Below are 21768 nucleotides of genomic sequence, written 5' to 3' on the forward strand. Positions count from 1 at the left end.
ACTGTCTTTCATTTATTTTTTAATTGTGGGAGATTACAGCCATTATTTTATAAAATGGAAGAGTGGTGTCAAAACCTGGGGGAATTATTTGCTCCTGCAAGGTTTATTTTTGGGCCAAAGTACAGCAGAAGTAAAATGAGGAGTCATGTTTTATTAAACTTCTTATTTGGGCAAGCAAAGATGGCTATATGGTTGTCAAGAAAAAGTAAATTGAATGATAAAGGATCAACTGATGCTATTTCAATACTGAAGGGATTAATAAAATCCCGTATTAGTATAGAGTATAGTTATTATAAGTTGATAAATGATCTGCAGATGTTCAAATATAAATGGGAAGTTAATCAATGCATTTGTGAAGTTGACTCTGATGAAGTTTTGCAAATTTATATTTGAGTAATGTTTGTTTTATAAATTTGCACCAAACATGTATTATTTTTTTCTCTTTTGATGTTAATTAAAATTTTTAAACTTTTTGTAATAAAGAGCTTAAAAGTCAAAAAGTCTCTCTCTCTCTCTCTCTCTCTCTCTCTCTCTGTGTGTGTGTTAATGGCACATTTAATGTTATGGAGCCAAAGGAAATATGGCGTAATCAGCAGCCATGTTAGTGTGCAGAGTCTGGTTCCTGTGTTTTTAGGACTTGTGGCAGCTAGACTAAAAGTAGAGTTTGCTTACTACAAATTGGTGGACTGTTTACCAAAGTTTATAGATATCTGGGGTGTTAATGAGGTATTGTGTACTCTATATGAGAACAATGAAATGTTGACTTTGAAAAATGTATGTGAAAAAGAAGGAAAAAAGTGTTTCTGAATGAAGCATGAATAATTGTGTATTTTAAGAGAAAATTGTTATTATAAAGATATTCTAAAATTCAAAATTCTCTCTCTCTCTCATACCTCCTGAACACATTGCAATGTGATATGTGTGGGGTATAATGTAGTGTTTGTTTTTAGATGTTTTGATAAAGTGTGTTAAAAGTCAAAGTTTACATAATATATGTGTGTGTACTGTGTATATTTATTATGTATATATAAATGCACACACATACTGTATGTGTGTGCATTTATATATACATAATAAATATACACAGTACACACACACATACTGTATGTGTGTACTGTGTATATTTATTATGTATATATAAATGCACACACATACAGTATATATTTTGAAAATATTTACATGTATTTATTTATATTCAAATAATTGATATGTATAAATATATTTAATATATACATACAACATATGTTTCTTAAATATACACATGCATGTGTGTGTATTTATATATACATATATACAGTACACATACTATGCAAACAAACTTTTATTTTGGATGCGATAAATTGATTTGACAGCACTTATCCATCCATATATATATTTGAGAAAATGGAATAAGAAATTGTTATTTGCTGGGTGTCACAATTTAAGGAATGAGGAAAACAGGATGATATGAAGTTTGAAGTGAGCAGTTATCAGTCTCTGTATCTCAGCAGGTGTTGATGCTGTAAATATCCTGGAGTGCTTCCTCTCTCTGAAATCTTTAGTGTCTCCTGTATGATGTGTGACTATATTTGCCTCTGGCAGGAGTGTGTGTGCGTAACCTCACTGAAGAGTCTCTATATGGAGGAGGAGGAGTTCTTTTCAGCGCTGACGTTCATTTGATATATATGGAGAAAATCAGAAATGCCTCCTCTGATTTGTCACTGAAGTTGTTTGATGATTTCCTCTGTTCTGTCTAATAAGGTAATGATGATCTTGATTGGAAAGTTTTGGCACATACTCTCTCTTTAGGGGGCTGACAGGAGTCAGATTCTTCAGAGTGTTTGAGGGAGCTGCGGAGAAACTTGTGTTGCATTTTGAGCTGATGAAATAGTTGAGCAGATGGAGAAGATGAAGACCTGTCTAATGCTGATGCTTCTGATAAAACTCATCACCTCTGGTAGGTTTATACTTTGAATTAAGGAGTAAAATAATCTCAAATGCAACATTAAGCAATTATTTTATGCTGCTGCTGACTGTCACACATTATCTACAGTACATTATTTAACCGTTTATTAATATATTTATTAGATGTAATTAGCTGTATTTTTTCCCCATTTTTCTCCCTCTGTTTTCCCATTCTCCCCCCCTCCCCCAATCTTGTTCATTCCCTCTTTCAATTAATCTGTTATTCATCTATTAAATTAACAGACAGTGTGAATGTGAGGTTGGTTGGTGGTCACAGTCGCTGTGCTGGTAGAGTGGAGGTTCTTCATAGAGGTCAGTGGGGAACAGTGTGTGATGATAGCTGGGATTTGGTTGATGCTGCAGTGGTGTGTAGAGAGCTGGACTGTGGAGAACCTGTAGATGCTCTGGGTGATGCTCATTTTGGATCAGGAACAGGACCGATCTGGATGAGTACTGTCATGTGTACTGGATCAGAGTCTACGCTGAAAAACTGTGGCTCATCAGGATGGGGTAAATCTCGTTGTCTTCATTCTAAAGTTTCTGGAGTCATCTGCTCAGGTGAGCTGTTCCAAATTACTACATCACTCTCTAATATTTTTTTCTGATATTAGAGTCTAATAAACTCTAATATGTTTTAGGTTGTACATGTATACCAAAAAAACAAAAAAACATCTGTATCAGATGTTACATCTGTACATCTCTTCCGTGTGTGCTCAAAATTGTTAATTAACTCTACAAAAAGTTTAAACTCCTCAATGTTTTTTGTGTGTGTCTCAATTAAAAAGCATCTGCTAGTGCTTTTTGTAATGTTTTTCTCCCTAAATGTGTGATAAGAATTCCACCCGTGTATGTGTTTTGAACATTTTTCTTTACATGTTATGAAATTATCAGAAATTACTGTAAATATTTGCAAAAAAAATTCAGAGATTTAAAAAAATATATCTCTGAGAAATCTAAATTTAAGGAATATATTTTCTATAAATATACTATTATTATTGCTGCTGTTGTTAACAACTATTTAAATGATCCGTGTTGTTTCAGAAGTCAGGCTGGTTGGAGGAACTCGCTGCTCTGGGAGGTTAGAGATACTTCATGATCAGACGTGGATGTCAGTGTGTGCCGCTGCCTTTGACCAGCAGGATGCAGAGGTTGTGTGTAGAGAGCTGGACTGTGGGGCTCCTGTACAGGTGCTGGGAGCTGCTGCTTGTGATAAAGGATATGCTCAGATGTGGACACAAGAGATTCAGTGCAGAGGAAATGAATCTCAGATTCACTCCTGCCCAACATCACCCTCACATGAAAACAACTGTTCTCATGAATACATCGCTGGACTAGTGTGTGCAGGTTCCACTTTAGATTCAAATCCCTAAATGTAATGATTATAATATGTTCTCCACTAATTTTGGTATCTTTGGTAAATATGAGCAAAACAGGCTGTGAAAAAATGTCTTTTTCCTCATGGTCTTTCAATCAAAATATTCACATAAATGTAAACTTTAATTACAATAATTGAAAGACAAAAATTAATTTTCAGATTTTTTTTCCAGTTTTATTTAATACCTTGCACAAGCTCACTATACCAAGGTAACATCTCTTTGCCAAGATAAGTATTCTCTTATAATAAGATTGGAGAGCACATTGCAGAGGATCTGAAATTATTCCTTTATATAGAATCTCTTAAGACTCAGAGCTCCATGCACGTGGAATCTCTCCTTTAGCTCATTTAGCAGGTTTTATGTGGGCTTTGGGTCATGGGACTGGTAGCTACGGAAAGATCCAGGAACATCTGGCAAACTGTAGGCAGCATTTCAGTATCAATATACTTTTCTAAGCCAATTGTTAGCATCTCCAGTTGATCCAAACTTTTTAATTTTTGCCATGATGGGCATTCTTAATTAAGAATCTATTTTCTTATATAGCCACTTCTTGATCTGTGTGACTCAACAACCTTTGTCACGCATACTTACTGTATAGTGATGGATGACTATAGGATTTTGGCCAGCGAAACAGGAAGTTTTCCTGATCACTCAGGTGAACTTAAGAATGTATAATATGAATGGGTATATAATTAAGGAAGATTTTTGCTTACATTAATTTCTGGCACAGCTAATAATTGTGGCACACATTTTTGTGCATTTTTAACTAATAAATTCACTAAACATTTTAGTTGTCAATAATTTTACTAGTAATAGATTTACTAGTATTTTGAATTACAGACTAAGACTTTTGGGTAACACTTTAGAATAATGGTCCGTTGTTAACAAGTAACTATGCAGGAAGTAATAGGTAGTACTACATTAACACTTAACTTAATACTATTAACTAATAGAGAAGCAAGATTAACTAAGCAGTAAGTAGTAGCAAATTTAGGACAAAGGTAGTTCCTTATTAGATATTTGATAATTACTAAATTATAATATCCTCTTTGAGAACTACTTGTGAACTATGACCAGTTAATAAAGAATAACCAATTAATTACTAATCACAACAGTAACGTCTTAAAAGTGAACAATTTGGTTCTTTGTGGAAAGTAATTTATGAATTTGATATCTTCCAAATATGTCGGCTACATTTTAAAATTGTGACTACTACTACTATGTTAAATAAATTATGAATTTACTTGCGAGTAATTACTGAGGCGTTAATGTGTTTTTCACTTTAAAATAATGGTCCAGATCACTAGTAGTTCCTTAGTAGCACTTTAGCTTTAAAGTGAAAAATACATTAGCCTCTCACTAATTACTCAAGCGTTACCTTGTCAGCCTGCAGGAACTACTAGTGACCTGGACCATTATTTTAAAGTGAAAAACACCTTAACCACTCAGTAATTACTAAGTAATTTAATAAGTTATTTAACATATTTTATATCTGACACATACTGTGCAGTCATACATTTGTGTGAGGCACTAGTGATATTTTACCAGACACTGTAATCTGGAATATGCGGTTTTGTGCTTAACACAATATAAATGCAGTCGATTCCTTCATTAAGGATGTGAATGGTTTTTGTCAAGAGAACATCATTATTTATATTTAAGAAAAGTCCTCCCCAGCCTACTGTCACTAAAGGTATAAGTATTTTGGAGTCGGAGACATACTGAACTGACACTAACTAGAGCTCATAATTGTGAACTAATTCAATCACTTCCTAATTATTAACATTTTTAAATGAATTATTTTTTATTATTATTTTATGTTTTTGTTTGAAATAAACAAAGAACATCCATCCTTTGGTAAGAGTAGTAGTCACAATTTTAAAATGTTGCCAACTTATTTGGGGGATATCATATTCATAAATTAGTTTCCACAAAGAACCCAATTGTTCACTTTTAATACGTTACTGTTGTGATTAATAATTAATGGTTATTCTTTATTAATTGGTCATAGTTTGCAAGTAGTTCTCAATGAGGATATATTTTCTTAGTAATTATCAAATATCTAATAAGGAACTACCTTTGTCCTAAATTTGCTACTACTTACTGCTTAGTTAATCTTGCTTCTCTATTAGTTAATAGTATTAAGTTAAGTGTTAATGTAGTACTACCTATTACTTCCTGCATAGTTACTTGTTAACAACGGACCATTATTCTAAAGTGTTACCGACTTTTGTACTTTGCCAAGGATGCTAATATTAGTGAAGGTGCTGTACTGGAAGTGTTTTTATTTATTTTTTTCTCATTGTGTTTGATTCTTTTATCTTAATGTTTCTTCTCTTTAATGTCTTTTCATCTCTCATGCTTTCTGTTCATTATTTAGACCGTGTAAATGTGAAACTGGTAAATGGTAGCAGTCGCTGTGCTGGTAGAGTGGAGGTTCTTCATAGAGGTCAGTGGGGAACAGTGTGTGGTGCTGGTTGGGATTTGGCTGATGCTGCAGTGGTGTGTAGAGAGCTGGACTGTGGAGAACCTGTAGATGTTCTGAGTGATGCTCATTTTGGACCAGAATCAGGACCAATATGGATGAATTTTGCCATGTGTACTGGATTAGAATCCACACTGAAGAACTGTGGTTCATTAGGACAAGGTGGACAAGGCTGTGGTCCTAATGGAGATGCTGGAGTCATCTGCTCAGGTAAACTGCTTCAAGCTTGTCCTCAGTGATGAACCACCTACCTTAAATCAACCTCTCATTAATAGATTAAAAAACAAACAACAACAAAATGTGTATATTTCCAAATTTTAAAAATGTTTTTCTTTTAACATTAATAAATGGTGCTTAATGAACAACAACGACAAGATTTATATTGTTAGAAAATGTACCAGTATTTTTTTCATGAGAGTAAAATGTTAACGTCTAAAATAAGCATCAGACATATATTTAATATTTGTTAACACATTATAATGAGGCTAACACTGTTTTATGAAAAAATAACCATGCATTTACAACATTAATTGAACAGAAGTTGCTTGAATATTTCACAATAATTTACAAGAAACTCATTTAATTTAAACATGAAATTTTGAAGTAGAAAGACTGAAATAGTATTTTCTTATAAAAAGTACTCCAATGATCATTTTGTTACAACTTCAAAAAATATAATTTTTTTTACAATGTACATATTCCTTTTGAACAAATCAGTTTGTATAAATTAAGATTAATACATCATGATAAACAAGTCTGAGTACAAAATTATCAGTAGTACATTAAACATTAACCTAGGTCAATGAATGATTCAAAATAATGGTGTTCTGTACATTATGTGTTCATGATACCGAATGCATTAACTGATGTTAACAAAATGAACCTTATGATGTGTTACCAATGTTTCTTTTTCTTTCATTGTTCAGGAGTCAGGCTGGTTGGAGGTTCTCGCTGCTCTGGGAGGTTAGAGATACTTTATCATCAAACGTGGATGTCAGTGTGTGCCGCTGCCTTTGACCAGCAGGATGCAGAGGTTGTGTGTAGAGAGCTGGACTGTGGGGCTCCTGTAAAGGTGCTGGGAGCTGCTGCTTTTGGCAAAGGAGACGCTCAGATGTGGACACAAGAGATTCAGTGCAGAGGAAATGAATCTCAGATTCACCTCTGTCCAACATCACCATCACATGAAAACAACTGTTCACATGACTATGGTGTTGGACTAATGTGTGCAGGTTGGAATTAATTTTTCTTTAAGTAAAAGAAAAAGCATTTTTTAAATACAGTATTTTTTATGTCCTTGTTTCTTCACAATTTCAATATTTATTTGTCTCTGTCCTCTACTGTCTCGTCATCTGTCATTCTTTCTGTTCAATATTTAGACCGTGTGAATGTGAGACTGGTAAATGGTAGCAGTAGCTGTGCTGGTAGAGTGGAGGTTCTTCATAGAGGTCAGTGGGGAACAGTGTGTGATGATTTCTGGGATATGCCTGATGCTGCAGTGGTGTGTAGAGAGCTGGACTGTGGAGAACCTGTAGATGCTTTGGGTGCTGCTCATTTTGGATCAAGACCAATCTGGATGAGTACTCTCATGTGTACTGGATCAGAGTCCACACTGAAGAACTGTGGTTCATTAGGACAAGGTGGGCAAGGCTGTGGTCCTAATGGAGATGCTGGAGTCATCTGCTCAGGTAAACTGCTTCAAACCTGTCCTCAGTGATGAACAGCCTGCCTCAAATCAACCTCTCATTAAAATGTAGATTTATTTTAACTGTTTAGTTAAAAAAAACTATTTTTTTACTTTTAAATTATTTAATAATTCTTATTGGTTGACCAATAATGTCAAGAATTATGTTGTTAAAAATGTACTAGTATTTTTTCATGACAAAAAAATAAATAAAAATAAGCATTTTACATACATATATTTCATATTTGATAACACATAACAATGAAGTTAAATTTGTTAGAAAGACTCATATGTCTACAACATTTATAAATCTAGTATTTATACTATATATTCAACATATACAATTTTAACATAGCAGTTTGTATAAATGAACACTAATGTATTATAATGAACAAGCCTGAACTAAAAAAAAACAATAGTATATTTATTAACATTAACTTTATAACTTAAATGATTGCTCTTTATTAGGTCATGATACCTAATCCATTACCTGATGTTAACAAATCGAACCTTATTATAAAGTGTTAACTATGTTTCTTTTTCTTTCATTGTTCAGGAGTCAGGCTGGTTGGAGATTCTCGCTGCTCTGGGAGGTTAGAGATACTTCATAATCAGACGTGGATGTCGGTATGTGACGCTGCCTTTGACCAGCAGGATGCAGAGGTTGTATGTAGAGAGCTGGACTGTGGGGCTCCTGTACAGGTGCTGGGAGCTGCTGCTTTTGGCAAAGGAGATACTCAGATGTGGACACAAGAGATTCAGTGCAGAGGAAATGAATCTCAGATTCACCTCTGTCCAACATCACCATCACATGAAAACAACTGTTCTCATGACAGTGATGTTGGGTTGGTGTGTGCAGGTTGGAATTAATTTCCTTTAATTGAGTAAAAATTTTGTATTTTGTAAGCATTTTTTTTGTCATCTCAACTTTCCTTTCTTTCTATCCTTCAATATTTATTTGTTTCATTCTCTTTCTTCGAAATACAGACCTAGTAAATGTGAGGTTGGTTGGTGGTAACAGTCGCTGTGCTGGTAGAGTGGAGGTGTTTCATAGAGGTCAGTGGGGAACAGTGTGTGATGATTTCTGGGATATGGCTGATGCTGCAGTGGTGTGTAGAGAGCTGGACTGTGGAGAACCTGTAGAGGCTCTGGGTGGTGCTCACTTTGGACCAGGATCAGGACCAATCTGGATGAGTTTTGTCATGTGTACTGGATCTGAGTCCACACTGAAGAACTGTGCATCAGAAGGATGGGGTAAAAGCAGATGTGATCATAATAAAGATGTTGGAGTCATTTGTTCAGGTGAATGAGATTGCTCTTCAAAACCTTTTGGAGCAAGTTCACTAAACAGTTTTGCCATTCTTGTGGATGCTATCAGCGAAATAAAGCTGCATAGTATTTACTAACCATCCACAAACTAATTTTAACTGGGAAATTTAGCACCGAAATAGCACTATGTCTTGAGTAATTCAGTTAGGTCATTGTCGTTCTTTCCCACACAAACACACCTACTTTCTATCTAAATAGGGCTTGTTATGTAAATTAAGTGGGTAAATTAACATTTATTTAATATAAATAATATAAATTTATAACATAAATTTTTTTGGCGATCTCTGTGATTGGACAGTGCTGTGCAGTACCAGCAGAGTCTGTCAGGTTCCAGTGATGGTCCACTGCATCCTCCACAATACAGCACTCAGAACTGGCCCAACTGTGCTGCGCAAATTGTGTTCAGCAAGATTTTGTGTGCATGTTTGTGTGTGCAAGTAAATGGTGCTTTGGGAGGGTGCAATTGATTAGTGAATTTTGCTCTTTTTATTTTGGTAATTTACTATCGTGTAATGTTTTTGGGCAAAAATATAACCTGATGCAATGGTGATTTTGTCATTGTTCTACAGATTGGCACAATTTTATAAAACTAAAAATATGTCTATTCAAATTTTGTGAGTTTTAAATATACTATTTAAATTGCCACTCTGCATAAATAAATTTTTTGTGCTTTTATTTAATATGAACAGATCATAAACATTCCAGACTTATTAACGGATCTCACCTTTGCTCTGGGAGAATAGAGGTGGTTCATGGGAACACATGGCACACAGTGTGTGATGCTACCTTTGACCAGCAGGATGCAGAGGTTGTGTGTAGAGAGCTGGACTGTGGGGCTCCTGTACAGGTGCTGGGAGCAGCTGCTTTTGGCAAAGGAGACGCTCAGATGTGGACACAAGAGATTCAGTGCAGAGGAAATGAATCTCAGATATATTTTTGCCCACATACATCTTCAAGCAAAAACAACTGTTCCCATGAGAATGATCTTGGAGTTATATGTTCTGGTTGAGTATATATATATTCTCCATGTATTTGTGTGTGTGTGCATATGGGAGGTAATGCAATTTACGTAATCTGAATTTTCAGAAGTAAAAAGTATGCATTACTTTTTTTAAGCACACCATTATATCTGAGTTAAGTTACTTTTCAATTAATTGATGAGAAATATGCTTTTTTTTACGTTACTGAAATTCTCTCTCTCCTTCATGTTGTCATGCCGACAACAATACACTAAAATGTGCAAAAACACACTAGACAGAACGTGTATGGTTTATTCTGTATTGTGTTTTTAGTTATTAAATATGTGTCACTTGCACTGTTTTGTCAAACATAACCTGACCGGATTGAGCATTAATTTGCTAACTAATTATACAAGATTTAAAAAAATACCATGCCATTATCAACAACCACTATTTATGAACTAGGAGAAACTGATTTGAGTCCAATTTGAGATGAACATAACAGAAGTCTGTATTGCAAAAGTAAAGTAACATACTTTTTCATAAATGTGACTATGTAACATGATTAGTTACTATTTTGGGGATTTAATACAATATTGAAAAGTATAACATTTTAAATGTAACAGCCCTGTTTGTGTTATGCTAGCAGAGTTTTACTGATCTATTAAAGGCACAATATGTAAGATTTTTTTATGAAAATATCCAAAAACAACTAGAACAGTCTTATATATTTTGCTGACTTGTGTACTTACATTATCCCAAATGTTTCGAACAATGTTTAAATCCAGAGAAATTAGCAATTTTAACTAGTGACACGGACCGTGTCCATAGTGTCATTGTGTCGCCTGCCAATGACGTCATAACCCCTCGATTTCCGTTTTGTTTTGAAGAAAACATGGAAACATCAAAGACGCTTTAATATGTTGTGTGTTTTATTAGACCGGTGACGACCGCACAGAGTAGCATTATAACAGAACTTTCAAATGTATCTAGTATGATAAAACAGCACCGCTTTTTTCCCAAATACGCACGACCGGAAGGAGCGGAAGCAGTCGACTGTGGCATAATAAAAGCTCCGCTGCTTTTGAGCCGTGTGTCACGCTCGTTCAGCGGCCTCGTTTCGCTTCGACGAATGTTGCTTCATTCTACTACGTTAATAAATCATCATGTTCATGGATGAGCTAATGATTTATTCTACTACGTTAATAAATCATTAGCTCATCCATGAACATGATATCTGCCCAAGTCCCATCGGATTGCATCGGCTGTGGGGATGAAGACGACAACTCCCATGATTCCACACTCAGTCACGGCGTCATAAAACTACGCCTTTGTCTGTTTATTTTGAATACGCTACCTCTAGCGGCGAAAATTACATATTCTGCCTTTAACTTGTCTCTTGCTTTACACTGTTTAAAATAATTCTCATGTTTTGTCCAGGTTACACAGATCTCAGGCTGGTAAACAGTTCAGACTCCTGTTCTGGAAGAGTGGAGCTTCAATATAGCAGTAAATGGGGCACAGTGTGTGATGCATGCTGGGATATGAGAGCTGCCAGTGTCCTCTGTAGACAGCTGAATTGTGGGATTGCTGTGTCTGTTGTGGGATCAGACTGGTTTGGAGAGGGAAGTGGAGAAATCTGGGCTGATGTGTTTGATTGTGACGGGAATGAAACAAAACTCTCAGAATGTTCCATCTCTTCATGGAGTCGAGCTGAATGTTCTCATAGACGAGATGTTGGAGTCATCTGCTCTAGTGAGTCTACTCATGCTGCGATGAAGTCATGGGTTCCAGACTAAAACTACTTCTAAGTATATATTTAGATAAATACTGAATGATAAATAAATACTCTCTTCAGGTTCCTCTCTGGCTCTTTTTGATGGTCTGGTGCGGTTTTCTGGAGAGAGACAGTGTGAGGGGGAGGTGGAAGTTTTCATTCATCAGGTCTGGAGGAGAGTTCTGCTGGACTCCTGGAGTCTCACTGAATCCTCTGTGGTCTGCAGACAGCTGGGCTGTGGCTCTGTGCTGAACTTCTACAGCTCCTCTTCATCCAGTCCTGAACACAGTCATGAGTGTGTGACGGGCTTCCAGTGCTCTGGGAGTGAAGCTCATCTGGGGAACTGCAGCTCTCCACAAACTCTCAACTGCAGCTCCACACAACAGCTGTCAATCACCTGCCTTGGTGAGAAGAACAACATCTGGACAGATTCTTCAGTTGTTTGTGGTCAATAATGTGTTTTTCTTTCTCTGAATATCAGTTCGCGGGTCCATCAGACTGGTGGGTTCTGGGGGAGACTGTGCAGGGAGGCTGGAGGTTTTTCACAGCGGCTCATGGGGGACAGTGTGTGACGACTCCTGGGATATTAAAGATGCTCATGTGGTGTGCAGACAGCTGCAGTGTGGAGTGGCCCTCAGTAACCAGCAGGTACCAGCCTGGTTTGGTCCTGGTTCTGGACCCATATGGCTGGATGAGGTGGAGTGTGAGGGGAATGAGACGTCCCTGTGGAGCTGCTCTTCTCCAGGCTGGGGAAAACATGACTGTCAACACAAGGAGGATGTAGGAGTCGTGTGCTCAGGTAAACCGTACACTAGAGGAAATGTTCTCCATAAATGTATTTTTTGTTTCCCCCCCCAAAAAAGGCTAATGCATGTTGCAGATGCCTGACCATAATATTTTAGATGCTGGCAGCATGAATCAGCCTCGAATTAACCAGTTATTTTGGTGATATTTTAAATTAGGCACTACCTGAATTGCAGTTGTTTTAATACACATCCCTTTCCATCTAGAATTTAAAGAGTTCAGGTTAACTGAGGGCTGTGAAGGGAATGTGGAGGTTTTCTACAATGGATCCTGGGGAAATTTATGTTACAACCAGATGGACAGAGACACAGCGAGTCTGATCTGTCAAGAGCTGAACTGTGGAAGATCGAGCAGTGAACCCAGTTATTCAGAGGGACTGAAGCCTCATAATTGGCTTGATTATTTTAAATGTCGACGGCATGATTCCACTTTATGGCAGTGTCCATCTTCACCCTGGGGACAGAATAACTGTAATAATAAGGATGAAGTGGCCAAAATCACCTGCTCAAGTGAGATGATATTTAAGTGATGTAAAATGGTCTCAGTAGTCATGTTTCTTTAAACACAATTTTTATATGTCGTGAGAAAACGAATGTTTAAGAAAAGCTAAACTTAGCTGATGGAAAGAGCATAAAATTATTTGTAAGGCTTAAATTATATGTTGTTACACTGATATGTTTTACTGAAAGATGTTATGTCCTTTGTATCGTAATGTTCAGTTCTTTTCATGTTTTAATCTCAGAGGAGGAGAATCAGGAGTCTCCTCGGAGTCGTCTGACATGTTTTATCTCACCATCTTCTCTCCAGAAACAGTGTTCAGGTAAGTTTTTGACTATATATATATATAAAATTTAATTTTAGTCAACGTAAGCCTTATTTTCCAAATATATTATTGAAATATGTACATTCAAACAAGAAGTCTAATCATACATTTAAAGCCATCTTGGTTCAATGTGTGTTTTGTTGTAAATGTTGTGCTGAAGCTGGTCAGTGGTTAATGTGTGTATTTTAGATCATGTTCCTCTCAGACTGAGTGGAGGGGAGGGCCGGTGCTCTGGGAGGCTGGAGGTGTATCATAACGCTGTGTGGGGCTCAGTCTGTGATGATCAGTGGGACATCAGCGATGCTCAGGTGGTCTGCAGGCAGCTGGGTTGTGGAGCAGCACTGAGGGCTGATGGGAATTCAGTCTTTGGTGCTGGTGAAGGTGTTGTGTGGATGAACAGAGTCGAGTGCAGAGGGAATGAGATTCACCTGTGGGACTGTCCTCTCTCCCTGAATAACCACACTGACTGCTCACGCAAGAAGCTTGTTACACTCAACTGTGAAGGTCACAGCAAAATTTCTTGATAATTTCAGTGCTAATTATAGTTGAGTATTTAATCAGTAATTTGCATGAATATTAATGTGTTTGTGTCTGTTTTGACAGATTTATCAGATTTGTCAGTGTCCACTACTCCTGCCACAACATCATCAGCTACTTCTCCAGTTTCTCCTGCAGTGCGCTCAACATCAGTATCTCCTCCACAAACTCCTCCAGCAGCGTCTCTCTCCGTCCCCCCAGTGCTTGTGATTGTACTGGGAGTTGTGCTCTTACTGCTCTTAGTGCCACTGCTTATACTGATTCAGCAGAACAGAGTGATGAGGAGAGGTAGGAGAGATCCAGAGACTGGCATATTGTGTCTTATTCAGTGTGTGATCAGTCATGTGTTGTGAACTGACAGCAGGTTTGTCTGTCTACACTCACAGCTCTCTCTAAGAGGAGACACAGGACGATGACTGAGGCCGTTTATGAGGAGATTCAGCACAGACACAATCACTTCACTCAGAGGGGTGAGACATGAGCCATCAATCTAATTTAATACCATTAATAAGAGAGTTCATGTTCATCTATTATTAGTCCCGTTAAACCTCCTGCTTCAAACCACAGAATTCCTGACAGAAAACCACAGAGCTGCAGGTGCATGTTTGTGTGTGTGTGTGTGTGAGTGTCTGTCAGTCAGTCAGCGTCTCTTCCTGTGTGTATTTTTAGAGGGTCATAAGCAGGGGCTCCTATGTTTGTACATGTACAGTTGGTGCAGGTGTGTGTGTGTGTCTGTGTTTGTCTCTTCCTGTGTATATTTCTGGAAGGCAGTGAGGAATGGGTTCATGTGTGTTTGCTAATAGGCCTAAACACCATGGGATTTATGTATTTAATGCTTTAAACTTTTTTAATTAAATTACTTTATTACTTAATATAATTATTTTATTTTTTAAAGCACTAACACAATGCTTTATAATCGAAAGGAAATGAGGATTCAGTCTGTAATGATGAACATGTTTCTGACGGTTCTGCTCTCCTTTAACAGGGAGTCTCATCTCTGAAGAACTGCATTCTGGGTATGAAGATGCTGATGAGCTTCTCTCAGGTTAGAGAGCTGAAGTGCATATACATTCCACATTCTACTAAAAAAAAAACTTTATAATAAATTCACCTAAATAAATACATATAATTAACAAATTCTGTAACATATTTGATTAATGACTCAATACTATTGAAATACTGCTGTTTACTTATATATTAACCGTCTGCTCTCCTTTTTTAGCAAAAGAGTTCAAGACTGCATATTATGATGATGTCACCAACAGCAGTGGTCTAAAAGGTCAGTGACCTTTTTAATTGATCACCTGATTCATTACCAGATGTTTAATACATTTTCAGTCTCATGATCTGCAACAAGAAAATTTTTTGGCTTTTGTATCCAAACATATTGTGTGTTGATGCAGAAGAGACGATGAAGGAAATCACACCGGGATACTATGATGATGTCATCACTGATGGACTGAAAGCAGATCGTGAGACAGGTGTCACTCTGATATTCTACAGCAGCATTTCAATTAAAATATTACAGTATATTTAAGATAGATATTTCACGTTTGTTCTGAATATAATGAATATGTGTCTGTGATGAATGTGAATCTGTAGAAGACACACCTGAGAGCTATGATGATGTCATGACGAGCGGACAGAACTCTGAGATCAAAAAAGGTTTTACTTTATCTTTTTTTTTTTATTCCTCTAAAATCAAGATTGTAACAGATAATATTTTAAATTTGTATGTTAATGTTTTTTTGGCTCTTTTAATTTTGACTTATTTGCATGTGTAGTGGACGCACCTGAGAATTATGATGATGTCATCATTAATAGACCGAGCTCTCGAGGTGTAACAGGTGAGATGCACAGAACTACGTTTTCTTCTTTTTTTTTAATCACCCTTTCCATGTTTACATGAGTATTAGTCATTTGTTATGTGAAATCAAGTCACTTAAAGGCACAATATGTAAGATTTTTTAATGAAAATATCCAAAAACCACTAGAACAGTGTTATATATTTTGATGACTTGTGTACTTACATTATCCCAAATGTTTCGAAGAATGTTTAAATTCAGAGAAATAAGCTATTTTAACTAGTGACACAGACCGTGTCCATAGTGTCCTTGTGTCGCCTGCCAATGACGTCATAAGCCCTCGATTTCCAGAACTTTCAAATGTATCTAGTATGATAAAACAGCAGTTTTTTCCCCCACATACGCATGACTGGAAGGAGCAGAAGCAGTCGACTGTGGCATAATAAAAGCTCCGCTGCTTTCGAGCCGTGTGTCATGCTCGTTCAGCAGCCTCGTTTCGCTTCGACGGCTTTCAGCCTCACCCTGCTTCATTCTACTACGTTAATAAATCATTAGCTCATCCATGAACATGATTTCTGCCCGAGTCCCGTCGGATTGCATCGGCTGTGGGGATGAAGACCACAACTCCCATGAAACCACACTCAGTCACGGCGTCATCAAACTACACCTTTGTCTATTTGTTTATTTTGAATACACGCCCTCCAGCGGCGAAAATTACATATTGTGCCTTTAAGGGAAAAGGGATCCTTCAAATGAGATGACTGAGATATAAACTGAAATGATGTGTTTTTATGTCATTCTCGATCAGAGGGAGTTCAGGAGGAGTATGATGATGTGATGAGTGTCAGTGAAGATGTGAGAAACCTGTTGGGTAAGTTACTGTAACCCTTTTGTTCTCATTATGTTAACATATTTATATTTTAAATAGTTTTCAATTTTTTAAAATATTCTTCTAATTATATTATTTGACATGGTTTAAGATTGTGTTTTTAATAACAGATTATGATGATGTGGAGGAGGAGTCAAACAAAGAAGTGGCCATTTGACTCAATCACAGCCACTGCCTCGGTTCAACAAATCTGAACAAAGTTTGAGTGATATTGTTATTGATATGTCAAATCTCATGTTTTTATATTTTCCCCATTTTTGTATTAAAACTTTTTGATTTTGCCTTTGTGAGATTTTGTTGTATTATTCTTTATCCTTTTGAATATAAATGGAAAACATTTCAGACAAAATTGTGTTATTGTGTTAATTGTGTATTTCAGTAAGACATTATACAACAAAGCACAAGCAACACGTTCGAAAGACATTCTAAATATAAACCCAAATGACCATCAGTGATTTAACAGCCCTCAGCGGCAAGTACTGGAGTTTTGGGAGTTGATAAATGGGGAAGAAAAATACAATAGACACACACGCACACACAAAGAGACTGTAGGCCTTCTGTAGCGAATCGATGCGTTTTTGTAAGAAAAATATCCGACTACAAGCAGTTGCTGAGTGCAGTCAAGCACCTCAGGCACGTAGCTATTCTCCACATCTGCAGAACCAACCTTCCTGTGCTAATTCTGTAATTTGTCGAAGATGTCAGCAGCCCGGACATTTCGCTAGGGACTGTGATGGGGAACGTGTTCCCCCTCACCCTCCATCTTCTCGTACAGCCCCTCCTGTGGCTGGGTTCGGGGGGTCTGGTGCACAGCGGTCAGAAAGCTAGTACACAACAAACTGACAGATGACAAGTGATAAACAGTTTCAGCTCTTCACACAAAAAAATACCTACCTGCTGTTCAAACAAACCACATCCAGGGGTTTCTAAATTTGAGATGATGTATAGTTTAACAGTCCCGAGGGCTCAAGGCCAATGCCCCTTTAGGGACTCCTTTTCCATCACTACAACTTACCAACTGTAAAGAGAACTCAAACCAAGGAGGCTTACCCCAAAATTTACCTGCACGGCTGCTTTATCTTTAAAGAAAACAAAAATAAAACAAACAGTGCAATTCCAACAAAATATAAACTCAAAACACTCTGCCCACGTCTCCAAAGAAAAAAGAAAATAAACCTTATAATAAAACACACAAGCTCACCCCGAACTATGGCCAACCCTGCCAACTACGCCAAATGTGGTAATGAGTGGTCAGGTAGGGGAAGTTACCAATAACAATGGACACAAATCCTATAGTCGTCTACGCCACCCGGAATATACCGGGACACAACAGCCCTATACAAGGGCACATAGGTTCGTTGCCAAAGGCAGGGTGAGCATGGAGACATGGACAAGGTATAAAAATTAAGCAATTTATTTATACACAAAAATGAAACATTAGTTTAACACATTATTTTTATTTTTAACACAAAATCTTAATCAAACCAGATACACAAATGTACCAGTTACAGAAATAACCAGTAGGAGAGAAATGGCCAGCGGGGGCCTTTTGGATTTTCACCTCACACCAGGAGTTAGGGGCACAGTTAAAAGCTGATAATGAGAAATTGAGCCAAGAACATGCATCTGGTTTTGTCTGTGCCAAATTATGTCTCTTTTTAGTGTCACAGAAGTTCCTGTTGCTGTGCCCCCACCCACCACTGCTGGTGCCATCCCAGCCGAAAGGTTTGTGTTTATACCTCGTGATCGCCAATGCCCAAAGTTTAGTGGCAGGACTGGCATTAGCATTGATGAATGGATTGAGGAGGCACATGCAGGCATGTATGCATGCACGCCATCTTTCTATTGCTGATCAAGCATTTTTTCTATTTGACCATTTGGAGGGGGAGGCACGGGAGGAGAATCGTTATCACCCTAGTACTGAAAGGGGAGACCCCACTAAAATTATCTTGGCATTACATGAGTTATTTGGGTGCTTGCAAGAGGCATTTTTTCTCGTAAGCAACGGGAAGGGGAGACTCCATTAGAGTTTTCCCTTGCTTTGATGGGCCTCTGGGAGCATGTTGAACAACGATTACCATATGATATGCCAAATTCGGAAGCCCTTGTATGTGATCAGTTTGTCGAACATGTGGCCGATAGCGCTTTGCTTTGAGAGTTGAAACAATTAGTACTTCGCTTGCCTTCTTCAAGTTTGTTGGAGCTTCGTAGTGAGGCCCTTAGATGGGAGTGGGAAGGGATGCCGGGGGGGCGCTCGCGCCGAAGTCAGTCTGTTCCTGACGAGCCGTGCAGGTCAATTTTGGGGTAAGCCTCCTTGGTTTGAGTTCTCTTTACAGTAGTAGTGATGGGAAAGGAGTCCCTAAAGTGTCATTGGCCCTCGGGACTGTTAAACTATACATCATCTCAAATTTAGAAACCCCTGGATGTGGTTTGTTTGAACAGCAGGTAGGTATTTTTTCGCATACTTATACGCATACTTCAGGGCAGTATTATTATATACTATTTTGATGCTACCCATCCCCAGAATTCCCTCCCACTCTCAGTATGGGCTTCCAACAAACTGGCAGATGGCAAGTGATAAACAGTTTCAGCTCTTCACACAAAAAAATACCTACCTGCTGTTCAAACAAACCACATCCAGGGGTTTCTAAATTTGCCTTACTCCATCTGCAAGGTTCCGTCAAGGTGTGCAGTTGTAGGATACAGTGGATTGTAGGTGGCATATTCAATTAGTAATTGTAAATTGGTCAGATCGAGTTTTGCATGACTTTATGCTTTTTGAGCCTCCTAAATCGGGCCTATTAATGAGATTGGTGGCCTCACCATCACTGGTGTAGGTAAGCTGGGGTACTTTTAATGCCAGTGAATGTGGGTATCATTGTGGTGCAGAATTTACGCTTTTATTAAGGTCATGTAATTAGCATCTATGAAAGTTCCCTTCTGGGGCTTTGGAGGTTCAAACAGCTTGTGTGCTGCCTGAGGTTTTGGATAGGTTTAACCATCCCTGTAATGTGGAGGGGTAGGCCTTGAGATGATTCTTAAGGTTTGAAATTCATCGTCGGGGCGACAATGCCTGATGTGGGGGTGGAATGTAGCCGGGTAAGGTATAGCCCAGGTATGATTGGCTGATGTCATGCCAGCATGAACCTATCAGTGTTGGCATTGATAATATAAAAAGGGAAGGGTTTGATTACTCAGGATGCATCATCCTTGGTACTAGACCAGTAATGGGCAAACTTGGCCCTTCCAGGCCACTTTCCTGCAGAGATTTGATCCAACCCTAATATGACTCACCTGCCTATAGCCGTCTAGTAGTCTTGAAGACAATGATTAGCTGGATCAGGTGTGTTTGATTAGGGTTGCAGCTAAACTCTGACGGAAAGTGGCCTGGAAGGGCCAAGTTTGCCCACCCCTGTACTAGACCTTTGTGGAAGTATTTCATTATGAACAAGGGATAGGGCTTGGTGCATTCTTGTGTTGTTGTGTTTTAGCAGCTAGGCCTTTTTCAGGTTAGTCTCCCAGTTCTAAAAAGGATTGTTTTTTATAAGGAGAGGCTTTATTTGTTGTCTTCTTTTGGTCAACAGCATGTTAGTGGTCGTGGTCTTGCGTGGTGTGCCACCATGCATTTTGCTATATGGTAAATCTCTCTTGGTATGTATGATGGGAGTTTGTCGTGTTTTAATGAGTGTAATATTGTAAGTCTTTTTGTTTTATGTTCAGCAGGTGTAACTGCACATCCAGGGGTTTCCAGTAACTTGGTTGGAGATGAATGTACATCAGTGATGGGACTGCACTGCTGCTTTGTGTTTGTTGAGTAATTGTTTTAACTTTTGTTTTGTCTTGGTCTTATTTTTGATAACTTTGTTTATATGGGATTTTTTTTCATTCATGAGCAGTAATTTAACTTGTGTACGAGTTAGCTGGGTGGCAAGTAAGATATACTTGGCCTTGGTTGGCCATTTTGTTCCTCCCGTTGGTGTATATGACTGCTCATTTTATAAATTTTTTTTTCCATTTCATTGTATAAGTAGTTGTTGAATTACTGTGTGTGTGGAAAGTTGTATAGGAAAGCTGTCACTCACTTCAGTTCATTGCGATCTCACAACGTTCCGTTAATCAATTAAGCGCTCAACACTGCACAATGAATCTCTTATTTACATCGTATCTACACTTTTAATGACAGGATTCGTACAAATATCAAAAAATTCTTAAATCATGATGCGTTTTCTATATAAGAAAAAATATATACGATATTTAGTCTTGTTTCCTGGGGTAAACAAGTAAAATTAATTGCCAGTGGAGACATCGAGAGTTACACAGACCTATAACAACCCAGTGACAACACATAATTGCGAATAACATGCCTTACCTTAACACAGAATCCACCACAGAGTCCAACGTTTATATTTTTTCTATGAAACTTTGAGTTAACATGTACTAAACATGAATGGAATTTGCACCGCAGCGCCCCCACACCTTGATGCTCATGACAAGAATAGCATGAATAGTTATCTTTATTGAAGTTAATTAGGTTTAAATCGCCGTTATGCTTGAATGAATGTTATTTTTGCAATTTTACACATAATAATCCACAATGATCACATTACACAAAACTGAAATTGCGTGTCAAAATAACACATTGTCAATATTTTTTGAGACCCACCAAAATTTCACAAATCACGTTTTCAGGGGAGCCCATGTATTATTAAGGGGAGCCGAGCTCCCCAGTAGTTCACACCTTGCCTCCAACCACTTGCTGAAAGCACAACGGAGTCGAAGCAGCCTTAGGATTAACTGCAGGGAGTATGGCAAATAGATCCACTTCTGCCTGGCCAAATTCCCTCCAGAGGAGCTCCACCACCTCGGGGCCTCAGCCCCTGTCTCGACAGGATGTCTGCCCCCTGATTGAGATACCCAGGGATATAGACTGCTCTTAGCGAGAGGAGCTTCCCCTGAGCCCATAGAAGGATCTGGCGCGCCAGCTTGTACAAGGGGCGCGAACGCAGACCCCCCTGCCGATTGATGTAGGAGACCACCGATGTGTTGTCTGTGCGGACAAGCACATGATGTCCCCTTCGGTCTGGAAGGAATTGTGTCAGAGCTTGAAACATGGCCAACATCTCTAGGCAGTTGATGTGCCAAGTGAGATGATGGTCTTCCCACAGACCCTGGGCAGAGCGGCCACTCCTGACCACCCCCCAGCCCGTGAGAGGGGCATCTGTCATTAGCATTACACGACGACAAGGAGCACCTAACATCGGGCCTTGAACTAGGAACCAACGTTTCTTCCACATGTCCAAGGCACGTAAGCATCGCCGCGTGACCTTGATCATGCGAAGCGGATTCCCCCTCGGGGAAA

At 38.3% G+C, this 21768-nt stretch overlaps 1 protein-coding gene across 1 annotated transcript in view; it reads left to right on the forward strand.

The window, feature by feature from the left end:
• LOC107574392 (scavenger receptor cysteine-rich type 1 protein M130-like) overlaps positions 1-16566 on the forward strand; it is a 22729-nt gene extending 6163 nt beyond the window's left edge. The window contains exons 3-25 of the mRNA XM_016260830.1: positions 2078-2502; positions 2986-3288; positions 5701-6015; positions 6732-7034; positions 7182-7490; positions 8043-8345; positions 8474-8788; positions 9505-9819; positions 11215-11533; positions 11877-11956; positions 12033-12350; positions 12562-12864; positions 13098-13175; positions 13368-13682; positions 13782-14003; positions 14102-14185; positions 14701-14760; positions 14938-14994; positions 15119-15196; positions 15318-15380; positions 15500-15553; positions 16329-16391; positions 16520-16566. Of these exons, the coding sequence (XP_016116316.1) occupies positions 2078-2502; positions 2986-3288; positions 5701-6015; positions 6732-7034; positions 7182-7490; positions 8043-8345; positions 8474-8788; positions 9505-9819; positions 11215-11533; positions 11877-11956; positions 12033-12350; positions 12562-12864; positions 13098-13175; positions 13368-13682; positions 13782-14003; positions 14102-14185; positions 14701-14760; positions 14938-14994; positions 15119-15196; positions 15318-15380; positions 15500-15553; positions 16329-16391; positions 16520-16566 (4729 nt within the window). The remainder of the gene's footprint in view (positions 1-2077; positions 2503-2985; positions 3289-5700; positions 6016-6731; positions 7035-7181; positions 7491-8042; positions 8346-8473; positions 8789-9504; positions 9820-11214; positions 11534-11876; positions 11957-12032; positions 12351-12561; positions 12865-13097; positions 13176-13367; positions 13683-13781; positions 14004-14101; positions 14186-14700; positions 14761-14937; positions 14995-15118; positions 15197-15317; positions 15381-15499; positions 15554-16328; positions 16392-16519) is intronic.
• The last annotated feature ends 5202 nt before the right edge of the window (positions 16567-21768 follow it).

This window comes from Sinocyclocheilus grahami, unplaced genomic scaffold, assembly GCF_001515645.1.
Source record: "Sinocyclocheilus grahami isolate Dianchi unplaced genomic scaffold, SAMN03320097.WGS_v1.1 scaffold2209.1, whole genome shotgun sequence".
NCBI classification, from domain to species: Eukaryota; Metazoa; Chordata; class Actinopteri; order Cypriniformes; family Cyprinidae; genus Sinocyclocheilus; species Sinocyclocheilus grahami.